Raw genomic sequence first — 13,130 nt, 5'->3', positions numbered from 1 at the left:
GATCATCAGTTTAAATCTGGCAAGATGGCATGCAGAAATTATAAAATTAAAAATAGGAAACCGTAATTTATGAAATAAAGAGCAATTATGATCTAAAGGGTATCAAAATTTACAAAAAAAAAAAAAAAAGCTTAATATTTATTTGTTTACTTTATTAAACATTTCTTTCAACGAGCGCATGCATAAAGCATAGTACACATTACGCATAGTAGAAATTAGAAAATTGCAACCAGAAAACTATTTGATGTGTATTTGTGGTATTAATAATGATGAGGAATTTGATTTAAATCATATCAAAGACGGAGTATATCGAGATGAAATACTACATTTAGTAAGGAATTACCAGTTCGTTGCGTGCCGCGACGTCCCTCCCCCGCAGAGCAGCGTGAAATTGATTAACAGATTTCGGAATGGTTAGAGAAACAAAGGATATGCCTTTATCCATTTTTTGCAGCAATTCCACTTTTTGTTTGATGGACATCGAAACATGGTTTTGTCTTTCTAGATCCTTTGGCAGCTCCAGAATCGGAAATTCTTTTTGACATAATTGAAAGTTCAAGCTTACTTTTATAAAATTGCTCTAACAGTCTGCAAAAAATAATAAGCCTTATCCAATTAGAAGATTAAGGAACAATGCAATCTGCAACATGAACTGAAATAGATAATTAGATCATTTTAGCTTAGCTTATACCGTCTGTTAGACATTAAATGTTCATGCATAAACGTATTATGCACATGTGTACACGCATATGCACATGCGTAAACGTATTACGCGCATGCATCAATGCATTGATACATGTGCAGAAAGTTTGTAGCTTTCATTCCGGATTATGGGCGTCCGGATTAAAGACTTTTGACTGTACTTAGTAAAACTTTTGTCTGATGGGTTCCTTTATACTCAGCAGTAGTGAGAATTAATAAATTATATCACGATTTTGTTACTGTATGGGGAATACACACTAATATGTTTACCAAATGTATGATTGTAGTTTAAGCTACTATACCTCCCAAGAGAAGGTACTAACCATAATCTAATAACCTAACTTTATTTATAAAGCTAATTAACTATATAGGAAGAGTTATTTTATAGCCACTGATAGACTTTATTAATGGTTTATATAAAATTCTACCTTTTAAAAAATAAAACAATAGATTTTGTTTAAGTGTTTACTTTTTTAGTTGTTTATTAATATTTGAGGGGGGGTAGAAAAACTGAACTAGCACCAATATTGTTTAATTTTTGTTATTGTATGTACTTTAATCATTTTTATAACTTGTGCAAAAATTCATATATTTCTGTAATTCAGGAAGTGAATGAAAATTGAACTGAAAGACTCCATTACGTTCAGATCTACATTAACTTGGATTGTATGATTTTTAATTTTAGATTTGAATCAAAAATTTTCAAATCATCCAATTTCATGTGAAATATATCACCATTGTCCCTGCGTGCTTCTGCGCCAAGTGTTATAAACAAGTCACTGAATGTTTATCTTATTCCTGTCGATGCGTGTTATATGTCTCCAGCCTATATAAAGGCAATGATTGTTCATTGTATTTTCCTTAGCATTATCATGCGCAACTGATGACTGGTTTTTTAACATTTATCTTTTCACTATTGAGAGATACCTCTCTAGTAACGTCATGGAGTTTTTGAAGAAAATAATTAGAATTTTCAAATGAAGCGATGAAGCCTTCTCTCGATTTTTAATGAAAACTTAACAAATCAATTCTTTGTTATACAAAAAACGAATTATGTTAACATTAGCATTAGAGCATTGAATAAAACCTTCGTGAACGCAATCTTTGCGCCTTATTCACAGCACACCCATCACAGTTCTCCATGCATCTTTTAGCACTCTCAAAGTTTTCTTTTGTGTCTCCCTGAGTGGATCTCCCACCAGAGTGCTTAACATCGGTCTTTCCAATGAAAAAAGGAAATAGTTAATTGAGAACTTGCTCTGTTTGTCACATATTTTTGGGTAATGGAAATAGTTAATTGATAACAATTGTCTTTTAGCAAGCATTTTTTATTTTACTGGCTTGTGACAGCTAATTGCCAACACGCTCTGAATTTCACGTTTCTTATCACAGCATATATATTTCATAATAAATATCCCTTAACTTGGATATGTCTAACATTCACTACTACTACTCACATATCTGTAAAGTAAAAATCATGTCGGAAGCAAGAAAGGAGAGATGGCAGTATAGTGTGAATTATATTAAATACACATTTATCGAAAATCCTACGAATCCATCATCGCCAATATGCCTTATTTGTCCAAAAAACATTTTCAAATGAAGCGATGAAGCCTTCTAGGCTTCAAGATCATTTTAATAAAATACACCCAAATAAAAACGACGATACAATGATGTGACCTATTTTTAAGATATGAAAAAGAAGTATGAAATTCAGCCAACTATATAAAAACTTTTTTCATCAGCTTCTAAGCAAGATGATGGTGGACTTTGAGCTTCGTACAGTATCTCATTGTTAATTGCTAAAATGGGCAAACCACAATTTAATTTTACCAGCAATAAAAGTAGTAATAACCTCTGTGCTCCATAAACCAGCTACAGATATTATCCGAAATATTCCTTTGAGCAATAGTTCTGTGCAAAGACGAATTGATGAGATGGCTGAAAACATTGTGCAATTATCTGCAGACTTGTAAATTTTCAATGCAGTTGGATGTATCCACTTTACCAACCAATGAAGCCTAGTTATTGTCATGCATGAGGTTTATCAAAGATGAAAAAGTATGTTAAGAACTATAGTTTGCTACCAATTTGGAAACAGATGCAAAAGCAGAAACCATATTCAATACACTGGAAAAATTCTGTGATGAAAAAGAAATTCTTTATAATAATATTTGGTCAGTTGCTATGGATGGTGCACTGGCTATGATAGGGCATCACAAAGGCTTCATGCTTAAAAAATAAAGTTCCTGACATGCTTGTTGTGCTAATTCATCAGCATTTGGTTGCGAAAAATCTGAGTGAACGCCTTCATACATCACTGCAATATATTATATCAAAGCAGTTAATAAAATCAGAACTAACTCATTGAATGACAGATTATTTAGTCATCTTTGCACTGCCAATGATAAAGACTTCAACTGATTGCTGCTTCACTCAGAGATGCTGCCTGTCAAAAGATACTTGTTTGATTTGAATTTACAAGCTGTTTGGGTCTGTGATAGAGTTCCTAGGAAACAAAGACATGGAACAGTGTGACAACCTCATCTCATCAAAAAACGATATTACGTACTTGACAAACCTGTATAAATTGTTTAATGATGTCAATCTCTAACTTCAAGGTGACTACTTAAAACTTAATTACAACAAAAAATAGTGTTGCTGCTTTCATGTCAAAACTAGTATTATACAAAAGAAATATTGGCAGACGTGAATTCAATAACTTCCCAAATTTATCAGAAGTATCATTCAAACAGGACAACTTGCTTGTTTACTATCAACACTTGGAAAACCTCCACAATGATTTCAAGGAATGATTCCAGGACATTCTAAACAGGGACATACCAGACTGCATTTTGGATCCTTTTTCAAATGTCAACACAGCAGGATTATTCCAGTTAAAAGAACAACTAGAACTGACGAAAAATGAAGAATCAAAAATTAAATTCAGGATTGGCTACCAAGAATTTTACAGAAACCAATTTTGTAACTGTAACCAGGATTATGGTCGATTGTTCAACAATTTCTGATAGCATTCCCATCTTCCTACTTAGCTGAATGTGGATTTAATGTTGTAGCAACGTTGGTAACTAAAAAGGGAAATCAGCACCATGTTATCGAACGCGGGGACTTATGGTTGTTTTTAAGTAAAATAGAGCCTGATATTCACACATTCATTAAAATGCATCAAATTCAACCTTCTCATTAGATAAGTAATAAATTCAGTGTCTTTTGAATGTTAATACAAATACTTTTTAATATAATTAAGAATGCATTTTAATTGTTTTCATTGAAACAGTCTTCTTTAAACTCAAAGTAAGGATAGGGTCTTATCCTAACTTATGACTATAATGTATAATATTACATGTTTAAATATAATCATGGCAATAGCTGTTTCAGATTCAAAAAAAAAAAAATTTCTCAAAGTGGGCAGTGGGCAAAATAAAGTTGAGAAACTATGAAATGGCTGTAAGGAAGGAGATTTTTGATGTCTTCGAACTGATTTTGACTTCTTAATCCTTTCTTCTCATTACAGGTTTCTTTCCTGCACCACCATTTTGCTACTCAGTTACTATTAAAGCATAATTTCATCTCATGGTTGTTCAAACATAATTTTTTATCATGAATGATGCCTTTTCTTTGAAAAAAATTCTTTTGCATACTTTTCTTCATTAGGTAATTCCTAAATTGTTAAATCCAGTAGCATTATCAAAAAAGAATTAAGGAATTAAACTAGTATTTCAATGGCGACTTGCAAATATAGAACTATCTAATTTTACGCACTTTAAAATCAGCACATTTGCTAGATTTTGCACTCGGTTAAATGCGCACATTTGTTAGATTTGACATTTTTGTGCACATATTTTTGTTGCAGTTTTTTTCATTCCCTAAAATGGCATTGTACTAATGATTTTAATTTAATTTAATAATTAATTTATCATGTTTTGTTGGGGATATTAAATGTTTAATTCTGGTGATAAAATTCTTGAATGATATGATTATTAATAATAGTTATATTTTCTAAGATGGCTACTGCATAGAAGACTGAAATTGGTTGGAACTGTGAGTTTATCTTATAAAGTTTTATAGTTCTTGGAGAAGTCACTTTATGTATGTGGTAAATATTTTTTTGGGCTAATAAAATATTTTTAAAAAAAATGTACCTTTTGAAGGATAATTGTTTAAGAGGTTGTATGGCAGTTTATAAGTTTACAATTAACCTGTTCAATAGAACTAATGTATTACCATTTTTACCCCTTTCAATCTAATGGGACTCTATATCCTAAAGCAAATTTCATTTTTAGTCTTGAAAGGTTTAATGCAAAAAGGAGAGGAGAAGAGGGTTCTGTATCTAAATTTTTAAAACAAAGTATTAAAGTTTATTATTTTTAAAGAAGTAATTAAAGAATAACTTTTTTTTAGGTGGGTAGAAACTTTGGAAGTAGTTAATGAAATTATGTTGTCAAAGTTACTAGCTGTCAAGTCTGAAGAGAAATTCAAAAGTAAGTTGAAAAACTAAAATGAGTTAATGTTGTTGCATACATATGGGTTCATAATAGATTGAATGCACACAGAATTGATGAGAGCTTGATAAAATTAGTTCTGGAACTTTCCACGGAAGATACAGATACAGCTCTTCTCTCAAATGCACAGAGCACTATCAGTAGTTATGCTTCCAAACTACTAAGAATGTTAAACACAGCACAATGCAAAGTGTATCTAAAAGGTGAAGCTCACACGAAAATCTCTCTTTACTTCAGATACTCAACTACTTCATACTTCAACTCAGAACTGATGCTCCCTCCAAACTTATTTAACTTAGTTTTCTCCTAGCTGCTAAGAAATCTCTACTATTTTCCATATCCATAATCACTGGAAGGCATATACAGTTAAAGTTATGTATAAGGGTTGGATATGATAAGTTACAATTATTCAGTTACAGTATCTATTATTATACAGGATGAAAGTTCATATCATAAGCAGAACTTCTCAATAACTCAAAAACACTTATAAGTTAGGACTGTAGCTTTATTTCACACCTCTATAATTATTTCAACACTTTCGCCGCAAAAGCGTGAACTCTCACTTCTCCAAAGTGAGAACACACTCTGGGATTTTCCCCTTTTGCACAGCACTACCCTCTGGAGGCATTTTCTACATTTTGCAGTTCATATATCAGGAAGGTAAGACTGAACACATGGACCGGACCAAAATATTGTTAAGCGGTTGCCAAGGTTGGTGACTTTTGATGGTTTCTCGCCAGATTTGGTGACAAAAATTAGTCACCAAAACCATTGTCAGCTTGGCAATATCTCACCAGTTTAGTAAGATGCCATTTACCTCAATGTTATGCCCCTGTAACCTTATTTTTCCACCAGAGCTTTGTGTCTTTCAAGCATTTCATGTTACATTATACAAAAAATACTACAATTTCGGGTATAATTTCACTAAAATGTATATATGTACAAAATTCATAACAATATTAAAGGAACAAGTCTGTATTCTAATTTGTGTGTGCTCTGAATGACTATACATTTTGTATATTTCAGCGATTCATTTATGTTTTGAACACTATAATGATTTCCATTATATTTACAAAATAGCATTAAATTTAAATATAAAGATAAAAGATATATTGCTACTTAAAAGTCACAAAGGAACTTCTGCAATGTTAGTAAGGATGAAGAAGTAGAAAGAGTTGCATTATACAAGCAATTACACTGCTTTCTCATCCATGAAAATTAATTGTTAAATTTATTAGTAGCATAATATAATATTACTTGTATGACCGATGTAAAATCTTGGATGGTTTAAACTTTGTGAGAGTTTAATAGGAGGCAAAAATTATTTCATAATTTCAGATTTTTAAAGCTATGATACTTAGTTGCAAACTTTCCCATCCTATGTTGTTAAATGTCTATTTTATAAAATGCTCCTATCTTGGTTAAATAGATTTATTTGTCTTCCCTTAAAGACTTAAATATTATGGAGTACTTGTCTTAAGTCTTTGTGTGTTTGTTCAAAGATAATATATATAAATTGTCATCATAAATGCTTATGGTTATCTTAATATTCTTAAAATCTTATTAGGTTGTTGATATGCATACATTATATTAATTCATATTGTGATTAACCCATTAACTACCAGATTTTTTTTACAACTATATTTCCTTTTTGTCATGTAAGCAAACATAGTGCACTAAATTTTACATTATTGAAAATAAATATATGATTTGTATTAATATAAAAATTGATCCCTATTTGAGGATAACGGTATGTTATGCATAAATAAATGCATATGAGTAATTTTCATATGTATGTAATACGGTAATATATTCTACAAGTAATTCATTCTACAAGTAATTCAACATCACACTTTACACATTTTGTTTCCAAACTTTTTTTTTACAAACTGCACATTTCCTTTGTTTTCCATCTAATGTTCTTTTTAAATAATGACCTTCAGAATGTTTCTCATATCTTCTGGTATGCATTTCTGTGAACTCGCTCTGTAGGATGGTGTTCCATTTTTTTTCAAGTCATATACAGAATGTAAATTCAAACTGAACCTTGCAGCTACTCTTCTGAAATTTAATAAAGGTCTTTTAACATTAGCAATGCAGCATATTGTTTGAGCATTAATTAGGGCGATATCCACTGCATTACTGAAAATAAGAAAGTAGCATTTCTTGTCTCCAGTTTTTATTCTATACTTTTGTATATTCCAGTCAAGCTTGTCAATACCACCCATGTTGTTATTGAAATTTGCAGTGACATTAGACTGTGGAATTATCACCCGTTTTTTCTCTTTCTAAATCATCCTTGCACACGTCTGAAAGGTAGAACTTCCAAATGATTTGATAACATCCTAACATTGTTGTTATCTTTCCAAACCAAGCCAAGTATTCCATTTATTTCATCATATCTATAATCAAAAGCCCTGAATTCTTTCTTCATTTCCTTATCTGTTTTTATAGGGTTTTTATTCATTGTATTATATCTTACCATTCCTGTTGCAGGTATACCTTTCTTTTAGATTTTTCATCAAATCAAAACTTATGAAAAAGTTAAAGCAGTAATTTGAAATAAAAGCAGTGTTCTGATTTTTCTATAGTTGCTAACTTATTCCGTATTACCAACTGAATTACTTCTTAGCTAATTTACATTTTCCCTTGCTGTTGCATTTTCCCTTGCTTAGCCAAAGCAAATGGGCTTACCTCTAATAAATTGCATCAGAAAATGATGACCATAATGATGCACCATTTGTTCATCAGTGCTCAAATTATACAAAAATAGTCCAAACTGCATAATTGTCTTATTGAGCTCATCCAAAATTGGTCGTATTTTTAATAACCTGTCTTTATTTCCATTATATCTTCTTCTTCTGACCAGTACATCTGCTCTTGAGGTAAAGATTGATATCCAATCAACAGTAAAAATCCCAAAAAGCTTCTGAAACAATCTCCAGAGAGCATTAACTGGTGGCGATTATTTTGAGCTATATAAGATACACTCTGCTGTATGATATGGCTTACTAGATCATCTGTGAAGAAAAATTTCTGCTGGTATTTTATGTTTTGCTCTCTCTGTCATGTTTATTTCAGGTTAGTTGCATTCTCCTTCTCCATGACTAGGCATGTTGAATGATGCACACTTTCTATTTCACTTCGATATGGGTTTGTCTTTTTTAGATTTTTATTTCTTTGAGACTGTAACCTCTTCATTACACCATCCATGAATTTCTAGTGAACCTGGAACATCATTTAAATTGAAATGCTGCTGGTATGTTTGTCATCTTCCAAGTCATTAGCTATATCTGGTGGCAATTCAACTTTGTCAACAGTGCCATCAAATTCTTCATCATTTGCCAATACAAGGTTTGTTTCAATATTCTTCAAGCTCTTTTAGCTTTCAAAATTTGGTTTGACTCATGATTATCCAACTTGAATAAATCAAAAAATATTTATAAGAATGCAAATTGTAATAGTAAAGTCATTTATGAAAATCCAACCAGATTGCTTTCTTGTAATCCAAAGGAGATCTCTAGATGAAACAACTTCTCAGCACAGAGTTCATGACCATTTGCCCTAAAAATTGTTAAAATTCTTAGGCTGAATGGAGAAAAAGAACACCACCACAATAGCTAAGAACAGGTATGTTTCCAAATCACTTGCTTGAAATATCTGGGAGCAACAGATAACTAGAATGAAAACAGAAGCCCTATTTGTAGTGTAAACAGTAAATCATTTTACACTGTATACCTTTAGTCCCGAGTCCCAGATGGAGATTATTGTATTCTGCAGGTATAATGTGTCATTTACAAGCAAACTTTTGAAACAAATGCCATTTATATATATATATTAAATCAAACTAAATTTGAACTATTTACGTTTAGAGTATGATTAAATGCATAACTTTAAAAATAAGTGAAAAATCACAAATTAGGAGGGGAGTAACATTAAAAACATTCTTGATCCCCAAAATGGGAATGGGTAAATACTTCTTTTTGAAAAATTTCATACTCCCCCTTCTTTTGGTTTCTACTACAACTGTTGGAATCATTTTTGATGAGGTGGGATATATTATATAATTTATAAATACATATTTTGTGTGTGTGTGTGTGTGTTTAATTTTTATTTTTTTATAAATTGTCTTCTTGCATTTATTTGTTGCAGTAAATCAAATAGTTTTTGTTTAATATGAATGAAGTGTCTTTCAGCTTGCATACTTTCTTTTAAAAAGAAGATACGTATTTGTTCAGCTATGAGTAGCATAGTAATTTTTAAAAAACATGAAATTCACTAGGCAGTTGCAGGGAAAATTTTGAACGTTTGCCAAATTTTCAAATTTGAGATTTGCATTAAATATTTCACAAGCTTTGTAGCTGAGGATTCTGTCTAGTGCTTCAAGGGAAATAAGGTAACTTGCTACTTATCCTAACTGGTTAGACATTAGGCTAGACTAGATTCATGAGTCCAAGAATCATCAATAAATCCAAAACGAAAGTAGGTCTTTTTAATAGGTCAAATATAATGAGAATGACAGGAGACTCATAGGCAGTCTCTAGAAAAGGATTCATTAACATTAACAAAGAAAGATCTGCCCCAGGCAGGTGTTTTTCTGGTCTTAAAACACAGCTGCAGTGTGGTTAGTGGGTTTTAAGTTTCAAGCAGAGTGTCCCCTTCTAAATCCATATTGTTCTCTTGGCAATAAATCATTAGAATCGAAGTAAAATGTCAGTCTGTGTATAATAATTTTTTTCATTAGTTTACAAGGGAAACTAGTCAATGTAGTAGGTCTAAAACTGTTGGGCAACCTGGCTGGTTTATTAGGCTTTCTAATTGGCACAACAAGAGCACATTTCCAGTCTTGAGGAAGTCTACCTAGCTTCCAGGATTTATTAAGAATTTCCAAGAGAGACTCTTTACCTCCAGAGTTAAGATTATATATAATTTTACATGAATATTATCAGGACCAGGAGATTTAGATGGATCAAGTGGTAATAAGGCATTTTCCATTTCTTCCATCTTGAACTCTGTATTGAAAATGCCTTTTTTATGTATTTTACTTCGGCAATTGTGAACAATGCACCTAGCCCTATTTTTCAGCATTTTATCTTCTCTCATAAAAGTTAGCTTAATTATTTTTTGTTTGTGGTGACCCAGTAGATTAGCAGCAGCCTTATCATTATAGGCAAGCTGCCCGTGATCATCATAAATGGAGATACAAACTTCGTGCAGTCAAAAGTCGTTAATCCGGACTCATCGGGACTTCGGCGATTCCGGATTATCGATTTTTCCGGATTATAGATCATCAGTTTAAATCTGGTAAGATGGCATGCAGAAATTATAAAATTAAAAATATGAAACCATAATTTATGAAAAAAAAGAACAATTATGATCTAAAGGGTATCAAAATTTACAAAAAAAAAAAGCTTAATATTTATTTGTTTACTTTATTAAACATTTCTTTCAATGTAAGTTGTTTAAGTTGCTTCGTTTTTTATGTGATAATACATTCTCTTTAATTCTTTAAACAGACATAATTTCTTGTTCAGTTACAAAATTCCACGGTTAAAGTCCTATAATTGCTGTGTCGAGAATACCGACTAATTTGTCAATTGAAATTTTTTCGTTTTCAATAACCTCTGTCACTTTCTTCGCTATCGGAAGCGAATTATAATGACGAGGAATTTGATTTAAATCATATCAAAGATGGAGTACATCGAGATGAAATACTACATTTAATAAGGAATTATAAGCCAAATAAAATAAAAACATCTGCCCTAAAGATAAGGATAGTGCTGACAGATCAACTTCCAATTCATTGCTCCGCGCCGCGCGTTAAAGATAGACAAAGTTTAGATAAACAAATGTTAAAGTTTAGATAAACAAAGGATATGCCTTTATCCATTTTTTGTAGCAATTCCACTTTTTGTTTAATGAACTTCGAAACATACTTTGTAGATCATTTACATATTAATAAATATATATCAGAAATTCTATTTGACATAATCGAAAGTTCAAGCTTACTTTTATAAAATTGCTCTAACAGTCTGCAAAAAATAATAAGCCAGATCCAATTCGAAGATTAAGGAACAACGCAATCTGCAACATTAACTGAAATAGATAATTAAATAGTTTTAGCTTAGCTTCTACCGTCCGTTATACATTAAACGCGCACTCGTAAACGTATTTTGCGCACGCGCACAAGCCTATTCTCAGCCGTAAAGGCCTTACGTGCATGCGTCAACACGACGCATGCGCAGTGTAGTTTTGTATTAGAAGTTCGAGCATGAATTTTAGTGTCGAAGTTGTTCGAGCTTTTTCTCTTACACAAGACATAGGTTCTCTTTATTTCCACATTAATTTTGAGAGTTCAGTTTTAATTGAAGGGTTACCTCTATCCCTCAGATTATGAATTAGTTGTAGCCTTTTCTTCAAGAGAGGCCTCAAGAGCGAAGAGTCATGCATGTAAAATGAAGTCAGTTTTTTAAATTACCTCTTGGGATAACTTGTTTTGAGCCTGAATTAGCTTTCCTTGTAAAATAGCCATATTGTATAAAGATATTTATGAGATGGCTCTGCAATAAGTTTTTGATTGATAAGGTTTTGAAAGAACTCCTAGTTAGCCTTCTTAAAATTCCAGAAATTCTTAGTAGTATTCATTTTCCTCCTATTTCTCTTGATTTCCACCAAAATGGACAGATGGTCACTTCCAATTTTATGAAGCAGGTTCCAAGAACAGTTGAGGAAGAGATCAGGACTGACCATAGTTAAATCAATAATGTCCTCAGTATTGTAAGTGGAAGAAGAAGCCTCCTCAGTATTGTAACTGAAGTCCAGTATCTGATCGGTATTGTAACTGAAGTCTTTAAACCATCATTAAGGGACAAAACGCATGATCTTCTATCAAGTTAAGAAAATCCTTGCCTCTATGATTAACACCAGTGCTGCCCGAAACAGTGTGCTTAGCATTAATGTCTCCCATGATAACAGTGCTGTTGCCAAAAACATTATGCAGATTTCCAGATATACTATTTTGATTTGGCGGACGATACAAATTAAATACATTATGATGCTTTTTGTTCCAGTTTATCTTTATTCCCTGAATTTCTAAACCTGAATTTATTACCGGTGAGAGGTCTGGTTGTTGATAATTCACTTCTTTTATTAAAAAAACTAACTCTCCACTACCTGTATGTTGTCTATTATACCTTAAGTTATTACAGTTTTTGACTTTGAGACAAAAAGTTTCTTTAAGCTTTGTTTCTTGGAGCACAATAACTTGAACATCATATTTTTTTTACAGTATTCAGGAATGGCAAATTTTAAACAGCATTTTATGGGCACTGAGTCAAAAATTACAAATCAATTAAATCACTGTTTCGAAGAAAATTCATTTACCGTTTAGTTCTGAGTACATTAGAGTTATGACATTTGTACAATAAATACTTTTGTATAGTTCTTTCAGAGAAGATTAAAAAAAGAGATGTACATTCTATGTGGTGGATAATCTCATTCTTCTAGTGTATTTTGGAAGATGAATAATGACATAGAATATGTATATGTTTTACTTACCATAAATATAAAATAAAGAAAAAATTATATAGAAAATGTACATATAAATTAAAGATACAGATATGTATTGGAAGAAACTTGCTCACTGGCATCTGTAGCAGCAATTTGCTTCTATATAGATGATGAATCCTTAGGTTTAAGTTGCATTTGAGTCTCCATTGACCAAAAGTTGTCTTAAAATGACCAAATGAAATTTTTGAATTAATCATAATTTTGTTACCTTTTATAAAATAATAAAGGTTTTATTTAAAAAAGAGAATATAAAGATAATTCTGTTATTTTTTTAAAAGTTTTTTTTGTTATGAAATATTTTGTGTTTTCATTAATTCATTGCAACTATTTATATCA

At 31.5% G+C, this 13,130-nt stretch overlaps 1 protein-coding gene across 2 annotated transcripts in view; it reads left to right on the top strand.

Moving 5' to 3' along the window:
- Positions 1–13,130, top strand: part of vir (VIR_N domain-containing protein) — a 199,863-nt gene that overhangs the window by 44,340 nt on the left and 142,393 nt on the right. For both annotated transcript variants that reach the window (XM_085815021.1, XM_085815020.1), the window contains exon 9: positions 5,125–5,204. In XM_085815021.1, the coding sequence (XP_085671147.1) occupies positions 5,125–5,204 (80 nt within the window). The remainder of the gene's footprint in view (positions 1–5,124; positions 5,205–13,130) is intronic.

The sequence above is a fragment of the Stegodyphus dumicola genome, chromosome 4 (genome assembly GCF_044657685.1).
Source record: "Stegodyphus dumicola isolate Sdum_Otavi_A_Nest chromosome 4, ASM4465768v1".
NCBI lineage: Eukaryota > Metazoa > Arthropoda > Arachnida > Araneae > Eresidae > Stegodyphus > Stegodyphus dumicola.
Note: the sequence above shows the minus strand (reverse complement) of the source record. Positions and strands in the feature narration are given on the sequence as shown.